This window comes from Euleptes europaea, chromosome 7, assembly GCF_029931775.1.
Source record: "Euleptes europaea isolate rEulEur1 chromosome 7, rEulEur1.hap1, whole genome shotgun sequence".
In the NCBI taxonomy this organism is placed as follows: domain Eukaryota; kingdom Metazoa; phylum Chordata; class Lepidosauria; order Squamata; family Sphaerodactylidae; genus Euleptes; species Euleptes europaea.
The window spans coordinates 82,161,173-82,177,043 of NC_079318.1; the positions used below are offsets into that span (position 1 = coordinate 82,161,173).

A 15,871-nucleotide genomic window follows, 5' to 3' on the forward strand; every position below is an offset into this window, starting at 1 on the left:
AGAAGAATGTTATCAAGTGATGGGAGCCATACTAGGGTGAGAGGCCCACTACACAGGCTTGGAACCAGTGTGTAGGCCAAGGTGGGGAGGGGAGCACGGTTCCCATGGCAATAGAAAGCAATAGACCTCCTGATCCAAAGTTCACCCCCGAGTGGGTTTCCGGTGGCCAGAGGCGCTTAACGCAGTGGGGAGAATAATTTTCTGATACCCTGTTGGGGGGAACTCTGCGGGCTTTCTTGCCCTAGGCGTTGCCTCTCTCCTTTATGAGGGGAGGCCTCACTCCTCTTCCGCAGTGGCATTGGCAGGGTGATACCCCTTGATGGTTGCTCCCCTGTGAGCGGAAGATGCGGCCTTTCTTCCATCTTCCCCCAGAAGAAGGGGAGATGAGGAACCATGTTAATACCCTTTGGCATGACAGTGGGGGGGATTTCCCACCACAGTAGGGATGAGAGAAGTGTATGGCTGAGTGTGTGTTTGTGTGTGTGTAAACCTGGGCCTCTGCATGCTATTATGGGGAGGGGAGGTGTGGGGGGCTTTGCCCTCCGGTATTTAGAGCTGGGGGGATTGGCAGCCACCTCTCTCTCCTCTTTGGCATTTGGGAATGAGATTCTGCCCCCTCCCAAATCATTTCGTTGGATCCCCTCCCACACACTTTTTTTTTGGCATCCTGTGGTCGGGTGTGCGGTTGCGTGCGTGTGTGTTTGTGACTCTGAACTTAGCTGCACTTTTGCTTAGACACTCACAGCCCTTACATGGAGTGTAGCATTTATTCTCTTCACACACACCCTTCCTCCTGCTTCCGCTGGGCTTGTCTTTCAGCCAGGGATAGAAATTGGAGGGGGGGGTGCAGAGAAAAGGGAGAGGGTGCTCAAATTCCTGCACTTTAGAAGAGCTGGTTGTTGCACAGGTAGAAAGTGGGATTACTCTGCTGGTCCTCCGGTGTCTGACTAAAGGAGGGGGAAGAAGCACTGGATTTACCATCTTGGGGAGCGGGAAAGGGGGGGCCATGGTTGCGCACGATTCTCTCAGGTGTTAGAAATACTCTCTGCCCATCTTGAAGGGAAAGGGGAACCCTAAGAGACTCTCGGGAAACACAGCTTCGTGTCGAAATGGACTGCAGCATCTACAACTGAAGGATTGCAGGACCACAGTTTTACACCTTTGGTTACGACATTATTTCTTTGCCCTCCTTCCCCCTCCCCACAAAGTTTTGGCAGGGGGCAGGATGAATGCATCCCCCCCCTCCTCACTAGGCATGATGATTTTCAAACGTTCTCTGTATCAAGGAATAGTCACGGGGGGTTCTTTTGGGGAAGGGCGGGGTGGGTGGGTTGCGTGTATTACAGTTTATTTTTTAGTAAAACACTGAAGCCAGTCGGCAACCCTAGAGACCAGGTGCACCTTTTCTGTAGTCTTTTTAGCTGATGCCTCGCAGGGGCGTAGTTTCCACAGGAGTAGGCCTTGAGGTCCAGGGGTGGGGGGGTGGGGCTGCAGAAGAGAGCTATTTTGGTGGGGGGTGGGGGGGAAGTCTATTTATTACAAGTTTCGCTACCATGAGCCCTCCCCTCGCCCTCATTTTCCTTTTGCTGGACGAGTCTGTATTCAATAAAGATAAAAGTTTCATGTCACAACTGATTCTTCTGTCTCGTCAAGTAGCTTTGGGGAATGACCGTCAAACCCGGTTAAATTTTGTGCGCAGATAAGAGCGGAGGACTTGTGGGAGGTTGATTCTGAAGGAATTTCCATACCTGTTTTAGGGTAGGTTATGTGAAACGACCCTTGGAGGGGAGTCTCAGGAGGCTGACTCCAAGGGTCGTTTCACATAACTTACTGGGCATGATAGTTGTTTTTTAAGTAATGGTAGGCTTAATTTTGGGTTGGTAACATTGTACTATTTTTAGAACTTCTGCAGAAGGCTTCCTTGCTACAAGCATTCCAAGTAGCAAACCTGAGTCCCACCTGCATTCATAATATATCCAGAAAACACTGCTTGGGTTGCTGAAAACTCTTTTTGTGGGGTGAGTTGTTCTTCGCTATTAATTACTTGCCTTAATCTGATTTCCTAGCCTTAGTCATGCCCTGGGGTCCCACTTGGTCTCCCCCCCCCACTTCTTGAGGCAGCTGTCCCCACAGAGCTGTCACCGGAGAGGAGCATCTTAAGGGGGAGAAATCATTTATGGAAACAGCTGTGTAAATTACATCTGTGGAAAAGCAATCTGAGTTCAAAACTGAGAGGTACTTCCTGGGTTTGTGGTGTGCTTCTCTGAGCTGATTGCAGTCAGTATCTGTAGCCTTTTCCTGCATGCCGTGTACACGCATGAGTAAAATGGGTCACGGCTCTTCAAAGCCTCAGTTCTTGAAAGCTTGGCCTGCTTTGTACTTCTATAGGGAAAATTTTTTAGCAGCTTCTTATGCTAATGAACTACCTAAGAATCCAGTTCGTCTGGCAAGTGTTTTGGGCTGTAAAGTGAGCTAGGCTGACATTCTTGGCCATTTTAAAGTGCTTCCTTCAGCCTAGTCTCTAAGCAGTTTTTGAACTCTTTCCCTCATCATGGATAAGGAATGGTGGACACACTGAACCTACCCCCACCACCACCGATTTGACATCTTATGTACATGGTTTCATCATCTGGTGGATTTGGCTAACGGTATCATTCCTGGCAGACTTAGTTCATGAGTGAGAAGACTAAACAGTTTAGGCGCGAGAGTAATCAAAATAACTTTAAGAATCAGTGGGTCTGTTCTAAGGTGCTTGAATTTGGCAGCTATCTCATGCCTTAAGAACATAAGAAAGGCCCTGCTGGATCAGAGCAAGGCCCATCAAGTCCAGCAGTCTGTTCAGACAGAGGCCAAACGGGCCTCTAGGAAGCCCACAAATACAATGACTGCAGCATTATCCTGCCTGTGTTTCACAGCACCTACTATAATAGGCATGATCCTCTGATACTAGAGAGAATAGGTATGCAGCATGACTAGTATCCATTTTAACTAATAGCCATGAATACCCCTTTCCTCCATGAATATGTCCACTCCCCTCTTAAAGCCTTGTGGGAAGGGGGTGTCTGTGGGGAAGAGACATGACGGCTGGCCTTGGTGTGGTAGAAACGTTTGCTAGTAGGGAAAAGGGAAGCAGTTTGCGTGTGTCTTCCTTCCCCCCCACCCCTAGTATCTGGAGAGACGACACATGTCACACTGACAGGTCTTAGCCGTGAAGAGATCCATATTCTCACGCCTACTGGCTCCACAATGCAGTCGCACCTTAATCTGTAGGAAAAAAAGGGTGGGGGGAGAAGTAGAGATCAAAACATGCTTCTCTTCCTGGAAGCCTCTTCTCCTCCCTACCCTTTCTGTCCAAGAATGACAACTTGTGCCCCCCACCCCCCCAGGACTAAACCCCTAAAGAGCTGCATTGCAAAGCCTTGCCTTCCTGGCGTGTCCCCATCTCAAACAGCCGATAGCACTAGATGCTCACAGTTCCTCACAATGCCTGGGTGTGCATGTGCCCGTGTTTCTCTTCCTTAAATGTATCCTCTTTTCCTTCATGTTTCTATTAGCACTGGCAAATCCTTTATTTACTTTACTTATTTATCATCTTTTTAAACCGCCCTTCCTGACCAAGGCTGGGCTCAGAGCAGATAACAACAATTAAAAACAAAGTATAATGATAAAACTGTTAAAACATTTTAAACCGTTATATCATTCCCAAGTATTAACTGATGGTCGCTGTACCATAGTGCCGACAGTAGCAAGAACTGCCAAACAAAACAAGCTAGTCAGCTATCCACCCCCCATAATGTCAGTTGTATACAAGAAAAAGGGGGGGAGGGAGGCCAGTATTAGTGTCACCTGCGTAGGGTTGCCAAGCTTCAGGTACTAGCTTAGGGTTGCCAGCCTCCAGGTACTAGCTGGAGATCTCCTGCTATGACAACTGATCTCCAGCCGATAGAGATCAGTTCACCTGGAGAAAATGGCTGCTTTGGCAATTGGGCTCTATGGCATTGAAGTCCCTCCCCTCCCCAAACCCTGCCCTCCTCAGGTTCTGCCCCAAAAACCTCCCGCTGGTGGCGAAGAGGGACCTGGCAACCCTACACCTGCAGGTGTCCTCAGTCGTAGGTCTGGTGGAAAAGCTTTGTCTTACAGACCCTGTGGAACTCTTTCAGGTCCCGCAGGGCCCTGATGTTACTCAGCAGAGCATTCCCCCAGGCCATTCATACCCTGCCTTTTCCCCCAATAAAGACAAACAGGCTACATTGTTCTCTCCAGTTTTATTCTTATACATCAACCTTGTAGTTTAGGCTGTGTTTGTGTGGCTGGCCCAAGGTCACCCAGCAAGTTTCCATGGCAGGTTGAAGATCTGCACCTAGATCTCCCAGATCCTAGCCTTGATGCTTTAACTACTATTTCACACTGTAGGTGGCTCCTACACTTGAACCATTTCTTGATATATTTCTGCAAGTAGGGATGGGAAGCCGTTTTCCCTATGACCATTCCCCACAAATATCAAAGAATGGGAGTTAACCTAAATGTGAATTAGTTTATACTGAGGCAAAACATCCTTCTGTTACTATTCCCCAAATTCCTGTATTTTACATACACGTAATTAATGTGTCATTAACTTGTTTATTTAAAAGGTGGAATTAGTGCAACGAAGATGGCTTCTGTACAAAAGAAGATAATTGCTGGTTTTGGCTTGCGCGTTTCTTCCTTCCCTGGTGCATTCAGCACAACTGACTGAGGATTTAGGAAACTAGGAAGTCAGCCAGCGCGGCACAGTAGTTAAGAGCGGCAGATTGTAATCTGGAGAGCTGGGTTAGATCCCCCACTCTTCCACATGCAGCCTGCTGGGTGACCTTGGGCTAGTCATGGTACTCTCTGAGCTCTCTCAGCCTCACCTACCTCACACGGGGTCTAGGGTTGCCAGCCTCCAGGTACTAGCTGGAGATCCCCTGCTATTACAACTTATCTCCAGCCGATAAGAGATCAGTTCACCTGGAGAAAATGGCCGCTTTGGCCATTGGACTCTATGGCATTGAAGTCCCTCCCCTCTACAAAGCCTGCCCTCCTCAAGCTCCACCCAAAAACCTCCCACCAGAGGCAAAGAGGGACCTAGCAACCCTAACGGGGTCTGTTGTGGGGAGGGGAAGGCAATTGTAAGCTGCTCTAACTTCTTTAAATCTCCCATTTGTGGTGGTGTCTAAATACCTGGGCAGATTGGAATCTCTTGTCCATAAACTGGGATCATGGTTTTGGCTCCCAATCTAGTGGGAAGCAAGAAACCTTTATTCGATATGAGGATATTGAGAATTAGATGGAGGAATTCCAAAACCAGGGAATATTCATGGGCGCTGGATGCGCAAGGCCTTAATATAGTCTCTGCTCTAGGTGTTCACTAGCAAGCTAGCTGTTCAATCCTCTGCTTTCCTCAGTTTTTCTGATCTACGTGCAAGAGGTTTTCTCTATACATGCCCCTCGTGTAGGGTTGCCAGGTCCCTCTTCGCCACTGGCGGGAGGTTTTTGGGGTGGAGCCTGCGGAGGATGGGATTTGGGGAGGGACTTCAATGCTATAGAGGCCATTTTCTCCAGGTGAACTGATCTTTATCGGCTGGAGCTGTGCAAAAACAGGCACCATAACATCCATGTGGTGTCCAAATGTGTTTTAACCACAATCTTTTTTTTTTTTTTTTTTTTTGGAAAGATCCCAGGGAACATTGTGTGGATGCTTCTGAAAATGGTGCTTCTGTAAGGAAGAAGAGTTGGTTTTTATATGCCACCTTTCTCTACCACTTAAGGAAGAATCAAACTGACTTACAATCACCTTCTCTTCCCCTCCCAACAACAGACTCATTGTGAGGTGGGTGGGGCTGAGAGAGCTCTGAGAGAGCTGTGACTAGCCCAAGGTCACCCAGCTGGCTTCATGTGTAGGAGTGGGGAAACCAACCCAGTTCACCAGATTAGAGTCTACCGCTCCTATCCACTGCTCTTAACCACTACACCACGCTGGCTCTCATGCTGGCTCTCCGCAGCCAAGGCAGAGCAAAGCACATGTGGAAGTACCTTGCGGGGGCATGTAGAATCGGAGGGAATTTTTCATAATATTATTACTTAGATTACTAGGCATGACCGGTGGGCCAGTGGGGCAGGATTCACAGGCCATGGGGCCGTTGCTCTAGCCTCAGACCAAGCTGGTACCATTCAACCTTAAATATTGTTTTATTCTGAGGGGAAAGGAGTTGGGGGCGGGGAGAAATGGCTGGCATAATGTGATGGGAGTGTGCACATCCATGGTATCTGTAACATAGTCTGTGATGTTCTGACAGAAAAGCTATGAGCAATTTGGGTAGAAAAAACTCCAGGTTGGTGAAAGGATGCCTGTACTCTTTAGAAGATGGGTTTGGTACATGGTGACAGAGTAAAAATGCACAAATAAAACTACTGTAAGGGCTGTACCAAAATATCAAAACTCTTGTGGCTCCACCACAGCTATGGAAGATGGACTCCCCAAACTCAGCTGCTGCTGATGTCTTTTTGGGAGTGGGGAAAGTGGAAGATGAGTTTTCTGCCACAGCATTCTTGGTTGTGGTGGAAAGGCATTTTCCTCTGTGATGGAGAAAGAGCTGACTCCCTCAAAGATTTCATTCCCCCCCACCCTTTGTCCAAGCAGCTCAGGGGTACCACATTCTCTCCTCCTTTTATCCTCATAACAACCCTGTGAGGTACGTAGGTCTGAAAATGAAAGAGCTATTTGTCCAAGGTCATCCAATGTATTTCATGGCTGGGGGTGGGGGGCGGACTGAACCTAGATCTTAGGCCCTATAAGGGACTCTGAGAACTGTTCACAGGGTTGCCAATTCTGGGCTGGAAGATTGGGGAGTGGCGCCTTGGGAAGATAAGGTTTGGGGAGGGACCGAATGCTGAAGGGGCCACCCTTGAAAGCCTGAAGAGGAGAAGACTGAGGGGATATGATAACCATCTTCAAGTACTTGAAGGGCTGTCATATAGAGGATGGTGCTGAGTTGTTTTCTGTTGCCCCAGAAGGTTGGACTAGAACCAATGGGTTGAAATTAAATCAAAAGAGTTTCTATCCAGACATTAGGAAGAATTTTCTAACAGAGCGGTTCCTCAGTGAAACAGGCTTCCTCAGGAGGTGGTAAGCACTCCTTCCCTGGAGGATTTTAAGCAGAGGCTAAATGGCCATCTGTCAGCAACGCTGATTCTATGACCTTAGGCAGATCATAAGAGGGAGGGCATCTTGGGCATCTTCTGGGCATGGAGTAGGGGTCACTGGGTGTGTGTTTGGGGGAGGTGGTTGTGAATTTCCTGCATTGGGCAGGGGTTGGACTAGATGACCCTTGTGGTCCCTTCCAACTTGATGATTCTATGATTCTCCAGGGGAACTGATCTCTGTGGTCAGTAAATCACTTGTGATGCTGGATAATCCCAGCCTCTCCCCCCCCCAAGAGGATAGCAACTCTAACTGCACAACGCCTCTCACCTTTTGCATCTTGGTGATGGTGCAGCACTGGGACACGGAGGTGATGTGCTTGAAGTTGCTGGCCAGGAGGACCGAGTATTTGGAGGGGAAGGCGCTTGACTCGCAGTAGCCCACGCAGGCCTGGACCACGTGACTGCCACGGCAGCTTCCTCGGTGGTCACTCTTGATGGTCACATTGAAAGCTGGAGCAGAGGAAAGGAAGGAGAGTCATCTACGAGAGCAGCGAAAGACTACCCAAGATCTGTTCAACTTGTATCAGGTAAGAGTGCTGGTCCCAAAACTGAAAGTTAGGCCTCTGGGCCTTCTCGTTTATTATAGACTTACTTTATACCCCTCCTTTCTCCCCAAAGGGCAGCTAAAGCAGCTTAAATTGTTTGCCTCTCCTCCATTTTATCATCACAGCAACCCTGTGAGGTAGGCTACTAGGCTAAGTCTGTGACTGGTAGGGTTGTCAGGTCCCTCTTCGCCACCGGCGGGAAGGTTTTGGGGTGGAGCCTGAGGAGGGCAGAGGGGAGGGACTTCAATGCCATAGAGTCCAATTGCCAAAGAGGCCATTTTCTTCAGGTGAACGGATCTCTATCGGCTGGAGATCAGATGTAATAGCAGATCTCCAGTTAGTACCTGGAGGTTGGCAACCCTAGTGACTGGCCCAAGGTGAATCCAGCAAGCTTCCATGGTAAAAAGGGGATTCGAACCTGGGTTTCTCAGATCCCAGTCCGACATGCTAACTACCTACACTACACAAGGTCAGAGTGCCTAGTGAAGACTGGCTCATGAGAAGGTAGACTGCGCAGCTATTTAAAGAACAGGAGCCTTCCCCCTCCCCCAATTTCAAATTGCATCCAATTATTCTTCAAGAGCACATGTATATTTCATCAGCCAACTCACTTCTGCTACATCCTCAATGACTCATGTGGCAAACAGTTGCTTGGGTCTTTGTGCTAAGCAGGCATGCCAAAAGCTGAAATCTGTGATTTTATTTTAAAGGGGAAGGATGAGCAGAGACTGGCCTGTCTTCTTAACACGGCTATAATTACTAAGAGATATTTTTTAAAACAACAAATGTTCTCCAATACAACATTGGGGGGGCGGGGGGTTGCATGTTGATGTAGAATCGACCACAGCAGGCTTTGGAATAGTCTCTTCTTGCTTTAAACTGTCCTCTTCTCCCACAATTGCTGGATTGCCCGGGCAGAGTGCCAGAGCGGTAGGGCAGTTTTACTTGCAGGCCGAGGTCAGCTGTTGTCTTGACCAATGGCGCTAGGCTATCCAGAAGATAAACTTCTATTTTTTTTAATAAGCCTTCTTTAAAAAAAAAATGGCCATTTGTCAGCAATGCTGATTCTATGACCTTAAGAGGTGATGAGAGGGCCATCTTCTGGGCATGGAGTAGGGGTCACAGGGTGTGTGGGGGAGGTAGTTGTGAATTTCCTGCATTGTGCAGGGGGTTGGACTACATGACCCTGGTGGTCCTTTCCAACTCTATGATTCTATGATTAAATGTTCGTATGGATTAAGATCCCAGAATGCTAATATTTAGTGTGCCCTCTAAGACGCCTGAGTCCTGCCTCCTGCAATGGGCATAATACCTAGGAAGTAGGTCCCAGCTGGCCAATCACACCCCATTTCTCAGCAAAGGCCCTGTAGGGTCTCCCTTTACCCCCCAGCCCATGGTGCTTACAGTGCAGGTGACAGCCCCGTCTGGCAGCTTCGCCTCTCCAGCATCCTGTGGCCAACAAAACATAGAGGACAGCCGAACAGAAGATTTGCATCACGCCGCGGCTCTCTGGAAAACACAGGCTCTGCATTTGCAAAGGTATGGTGCAGCCTTCATGTGTGAACGCAATACTTGGCCTAGCAGAACCAAGTGGAACCTTGAAGATTAACCATTTTATTAACTGATGGCAGGAGGCATGCTAAATCGGTCACACACAAAAAACCAACTGGAATCTTGTGCCACCTTAAAAGGTGGGGGGTAGGAGGGAAACACATTTATTCTAGCATAAGCTTTCGTGGACTTAAGCCTGCTTCTGCAGGTGCATCTGAAGAAGTTTATGGTGGCACAAGATTTCGTAGACATGAGCCCCCGTGCTGTCAGGTGGCACAGGCATGAACATGTAGGTGCAGAAGAAAGGAAGACTGAAAAAGGAGCACAATCAGAATGCTTTTTTCTTGTTTTAGCCAGGCTATCCCTCTGGAACAGACACGAGTGTTTGGAGATACCATGACACATTACAGAGTATGAAGGTTGGGTCTGGGGTCCCCACCCTGAGCCAGACATTTAACACAATCACATGTGAGTTGTAGCATCTCTTCAATTTCTCAGTGTGCAGTGCCCAATTAGGATTAGGGCCACAACAAGCATGGAGGAGCATCTGCCTCCCCTCCTGTGCCATTTCCCCAACCTGAAGCAGTCCGGGGGGGAAACTCGCATGTCCCCTGGGGTACACATGGGCTTCCCCAAGAGGCTCAAGTAGCCCCCCCCCCCGGGACTATTTCAGGCTGGAAAGATGGCACAGCTACCACACAAGCTTGTGAGCAAAGTAGGCAGCCGAGCTAGGCTGCTGTTGCAAATGGTCAAGCAAAGGAGATTCCTAGAGTGGAGCTGGAGACCTTGTGTTTGCCGTAGCCACAAGAGAAAGACAGCAGAAGGGGAAGGAAGAGACAAAGTCAGCCCTGTATCTGATGTGCTCCCCCGATCTTGGCACAACATATCTAGGGTTGCCAGGCCCCTCTTCACCACTGGCGGGAGGTTTTGGGGTGGAGGAGGACGGGGTTTGGGGAGGCAAGGCGAGGGACTTCAATGCCATAGAGTCCAATTGCCAAAACAGCCATTTTCTCCAGGTGAACTGATCTCTCTCGGCCAGAAATCAGTTGTAATAGAGGGAGGTCTCCAGCTACTACCTGGAGGTTGACAACCCTACCTGCATCCCCTCCATAGGGAGCAGCCAGATTGGGTTGCACAAGGTGGGGGGGATTCTTCCCTCTTCTGGCAGCAGTTGTTGATGCCCCTTGGAGAGGGAGGGCACCTGCCTACCTTTGGAAACTACGAATGAGAGAGGTGCCTGTTCAGAGTGGCTGGGCTCCAGTACGGGAGACATATTTGCAAATCACCATCATATCTGGCAGAGCAGCCAAAAAAACTTTAAAAAGAAACAAACCCATAGTCTTCAAAACCAGTCGACAGAATTCTCTGCTGTCTCTGATAAAAAGTAAAACATTTTTAAAAGTGTTGATATTGATTTGGAATCTATTTATAGCTTGGGAGGCTGGTACATGACAAAGAGCACATCTCTCAGCCGTGGTGGCCAAAAGGCTATCCTAGCCTTCCCCCAAGTAGTTCAATACAGTACACATGGCTCTCCTGCCTTCTGTTTAATCTTCACAACAACCCTGTAAGGTAGGTTAGGCTGAAAGAGTGTGACTGGCCTAAGGGCACCCAGGAAGCTTCGTGGCTGAGTAGGGATTGGAACCCAGGTTCTAGCCCAGCACACAAATCACTGCAACACCCATCTCTCTCCCTCACTCTTACACACACACACACACACACACACACACACACACACACACACACACACACACCCTTCGCTGTTTCTCTCCACTGTATTTCTTCTTTTTTTTACTTTGCTTTGATAGACAGCTTTGTCCTTTCCCCTTCCCACAGATTTGTCAGTCATTATTTACATTTGCATCTTACCTTTCAGGGAGACTGTCAAGCGTTTGACAGATTTTTAAAAACCTGATTTGATCCTTTCAACGTTCCTGCTCAGAGTGACTCACTTCCTTGCTTGGTGACTGTGGGTCAGCTTTAACAAGGACCTCCCGCATCCTAACCAACCCACTGTCTCAGTCCCCTGCTTCTAATTCGGCCCCTTTCACCTGGCTTCTGCCCCCGGGCACTCACCTGCACGGCTTTTGGGAATTTTCATGGGTCCCTAACAACGGAGCCTCCAGTCAATTTCTGGGACTTGCCTCTGCTCTACTCACAGGGGTATTTCTAGTCCAGGTGGCTGCCTCTCCTCTCACCTGCGCCCAGCCCACCACCGCTTCTACCCTCCCCATCTCCCCACCCACTTCCAGATTAGGAGAAAGCTTGTCTGTCTCTCCAGGCAGAAGCCCTTCCTACAAAGGTCTCAGAAAAGACCAGTCTCCACAAGCCGCCCCTATGTGGAAACATCACGCTAGCAATTCCACGGGGAGGGACTGTGGCTCAGTGGGAAAGGCACTGCTTTGCGTGCAGAAGGTTCCAGGTTCAATCCCCAGCATCTCCAGTTGAAAAGATCAGGTAATAGGGGATGTGAAAGCCCTCTACACAAGACCCTAGAAAGCCCCTGCCAGTCTGAATAGACAACACTGACCTTGATGGAATGATGGTCTGATTCAGTATAAGGTATTTTCAGGTGTGTTCATGTGTGTACAAGTCGGGCCAGATTCATAGAGTGGCTGAGCGTTCAGGCTGCTAATTCTAAACATGTGTCATACGTAGAAATGATCTTTGCACAAGAAGCACCTACATGCTCTCACATTGTGCTTGCTCTAGGGTTAGAAACATAGAGCTGGACAGGATGCTCAAGGGTCATCTAGTCCAACCCTGTGCACAATGCAGGAAATTCACTGCTACCACTCCCCCAGTGACCCCTGCTCTGTGCCCAAAGGAAAGCAAACAACCTCCAGGATCCCTGGGCCAATCTGGCCTGGAGGAAAATGCCTTCCTGACTCCAAAGTGGCAACTGGACGTATACGAAAGTATCACAACAGCCAAGCACTGGCCCATCCCTTTCTGCCCTCCCTCTCACGATCTGCCTCAATTCATAGTGAATTTAGTGGATATGGTTCTCTTGGGCAAGTCTCTTTGGGCCCTTTCACCTAGCAGGGGCAGAGCAGGGGCAGAGCCGGAGAACCACATTATCTCACGGCGTGTCCTGCTGACACTCTTGGGTTGTCTGCACAAAGCACCCACAAGTGTCATTGTTCAGGCAGCAAACCCTTTTGGGCCTCAGCCCGTGTTCAACCTCAACATCCTCCAGCCCTACTTTACACATGTCGGTGTCAGAATTCATACTGCCCCGTGCCTGGATTGGACTGGTGACAGACAGGGTGGCTATCCAATCCACACTCTTGTGAACAGAGCAGAGAAGCCTAGGAGCTAGGGTTGCCAGGTCCCTCTTTGCCACCAGCGGGAGGTTTTTGGGGCGGAGCCTGAGGAGGGTGGGGTTTGGGGAGGGGAGGGTCTTCAATGCCATAGAATCCAGTTACCAAAGCAGCCATTTTCTCCAGGTGATCTGATCTCTGTCGGCTGGAGATCAGTTGTAATACCAGGAGATCTCCTGCTACTACCTGGCAGTTGGCAACCCTACTTTCAGATCACCTGCAACCCGATCCTTGATTAACTGCAGATGCCCGGAATTGAACCTGGAGATCAGATCAGATTGGCAACCCTTCTAGGAGCACAGCTCTGCTCCCTTTTTCAGACCTAGAGTGATTAAGTCATCAACCAGCACTCCCCATAGAGAAAAATTATCACTTACTAGCAGTGTGTGCGCTCACTGTCCCAGGAGTAATTCCATCACGGGGATTGCAGAAGCGGTGTTTTTGGAAGGCAGTTACATCCCCAGAATTAAACACACACACAGCCAGAACTGGCCTAGGATCTGCCTTCCCTATCAGACACCCACCTTGCATGAGAAAAGGGGAAACTCACACAGTGACCTTGAAAAAACAACAGCAAACGCATCAAAGAACCCTTTAAATCTTTCCTGATTAACACAAATCCAAAGAGGCCCAGTGGTTCTTTTTTCCTTCATTCTTTCTCTTTCTTGAAACTGCCCCCCATATTTCTCTTTATTCACCCCCATAGAAGAAAAGCTAAACTTTAAAAAAGATGCAAGTTTTTTTTACAATACATGGGCCTTTTATGAATGGCTGTTTCCCTCACGGTCACCCCTCTGACGACTTCGGGTCTTTGGATTATGCATGCCATTTCCGACTGTCAGAGTTCACCTTGCTCTCCTCCTGCATTTCCCTGCGTTTTGCCCGTGTTTTCAAACTTGAGATAAAACAAGTCCCTGAAAACGCGGACAAATGCAAGAGGAGAGTGAGACGACCTGTGACGGTCAGAAATGGCATGCATAATCCAAACAAAGACCTGAGGGATCTTTGTTTGGATTATGTCGGAGGGGTGACAGCAAGTAAAACAGCCATGCACAAAAGATCAAAGAGAAGATACCCATCTTTTTTGGGGGGGAAGAGATCCTTGTGGTGCTGGAAAGGCAGGAGGTAAGCTTAGGTGAAAACTGTGTCCTAGATGCAGAACGCACTTTCACTGTATACTTATGTATTATTAACAGTAGCATTGATTATCTTTGATAGATTTTTCAAATTCAAAGATAGCCCTACCAACTATTCTCAGGCACATACAGAATCTCTGGCATCTTCTCCAAGTTCCATTTTAACGACTGATTTACCCTACATTTACTCTTGTCTTGGATCTGGGACGGTCTCACCCTCTTGAGACCGAAGAGCAAATTAATTCTAAGGGTCAAACCAAAGGAGATGCTGGAAGATCTGTGATTAGCTCTTCCCAACATTTTCTAAAAACGCCTGGGTCTTCTATAAAGTTTGTGTCTCCAGTACCTGGCATTAAGTTTTATGGTACACATGGCCTGGCCTGACCAAGTGACTTTTGTGTCATATCGGGCCCTTGTAACAAATAAGTTTGACATCCCTGGTTTAACTCTTCCTCCCTATACTGAACCCCTTTTTAAGAATCCTCCTTCCAGGGCCAAACACCCTGTAAGGGGAGGGGGTGGTTTTGATCAGTGAAATCACCTGGGAAGAGAAGGGTTAACCGGCCTGTCCCAATCAGCTGCTCTTTCCATTTTTAAAACACTGGGAAGATCCAGTTGCAGACTGTTCAGCGTCGTCGTCGTCGTTCAGCTGGGGACGCTGGAGCAGCTGCAGAGGGCTTGCTTTTGGGGTCTCGGTGAGAACTGCTCATGGCAGGGTTTGCAAGGAACTCTCCTACAGAGGTGTTCAGAGCACCAAGGATGGGAAGTTAGCTCCAGCCTGGCTGGGCACCCTGTACTTTCTCCTCTGACCAGGAAAGCATCCAGGAGGTCCATTTTCTCGCCAAGTGCCCTGAAATGCATCTGGCTCTGAGTGCATTAAGTAGGTAATTATGTTGCTTTTGAAAGAGGCAATGATTTCTTTGAAATAATACCTCATCCCACTGGGTACCCGGGTTCTAGGACACAGGGCCAGAAATGTCAGCCATATCCTGGCAGAGGCACTAAATTGATAACAGCTTCTCCCGGGCTGGGGCTTTTCACTGAACCATTCAGCTATGGCAAGCAGAATCCAGTAAATCATTATGGCATCATTCTCCCCTCTTCCATTTTATCCCTGTGAGGTACGTTTGGCTGAGTGTGTGTAACTTACCCAAGATCACCCAGAAAGCTGCCATGGCAGAGTGGGGATTGGAACTGGAGTCTCTCATCTCAGTGTGACTTTCTAACCAGGGGTGGAGAACCTTTTTTCCGCCAAGGGCCATTTGGATATTTATAACATCATTTGCGGGCCATACAAAATTATCAACTTAAAAACTAGCCGACCAAGCCCCAAGCAGGCAGCTGCCCCAGATGACCCCCCCCCCCGGCACGGGCAAGCAGGCAGGCATCCAACCAGTGGCGCACTCACCCACCTGGTTAGCTCCATAGCTAACGACTCTTCTGCAAGGGGAAAAAAAGATTCCTTTTCATCAAAACAAACTCACATTTGCCTTGAACAGAGGCTATTCCTGTCTGCGGGAGGGGACGGATCGCCAGTCTTAGATCCTTCTGAGCCAGAGATCTGCCAGGACCCACAAAGGGCCAGAACAAATGATTTCGCGGGCCTTAAACGGCCCCCGGGCCTGACGTTCCCAACCCCTGCTCTAACCACTACACCAAACTGGCTCTCAGAGATGGCATGAAAAGACGGTCAAAACCTTCTGCTTGACAAGTCTGCTAGGTTCTCAGCATATTCCCAGGCACCATGCCCTTGCTCTTCGACCCCTCTTGCCCCAAGCAAGCTCCTTCGGCAGAGTCCATTCCTGCACTCTTGGCTTTCTCACTTTCGTCTTCCTTTTCCAGTTTGCTTCTAGCCAGCTCCACAATATGGAGCCAAGCTTCATTCATTGGGATAATGCCTGTTGAGGGCTTTTTAGTCCTGACAGCTAAGAAATAAAGCTTCTATAGTTAGGGGCAGTATATCTCTGAATATTAGCAACTGGGAACAAAGGCTTGTGATGGCCATCATAGCTTGTGCCCAGCTTGTGAATTTCCAGAGGCATCTGGAGGGCTCCTATCAAAATTTTGTATTAGATGGACTTCTGGTGTGATC

The 15,871-nt window shown here is 48.7% G+C and overlaps 1 protein-coding gene across 1 annotated transcript; it reads right to left on the bottom strand.

The window, feature by feature from the left end:
• Positions 1-3,162: 3,162 nt before the first annotated feature.
• Positions 3,163-15,666, bottom strand: GPHA2 (glycoprotein hormone subunit alpha 2). The gene is made up of 4 exons (XM_056853438.1): positions 15,603-15,666; positions 9,174-9,278; positions 7,493-7,674; positions 3,163-3,264 (listed from the first exon to the last, which is right to left on the bottom strand). The coding sequence occupies exons 1-4, from the start codon at positions 15,664-15,666 to the stop codon at positions 3,163-3,165; spliced, it is 453 nt and encodes a 150-aa protein (XP_056709416.1).
• Between the last annotated feature and the right edge of the window lie 205 nt (positions 15,667-15,871).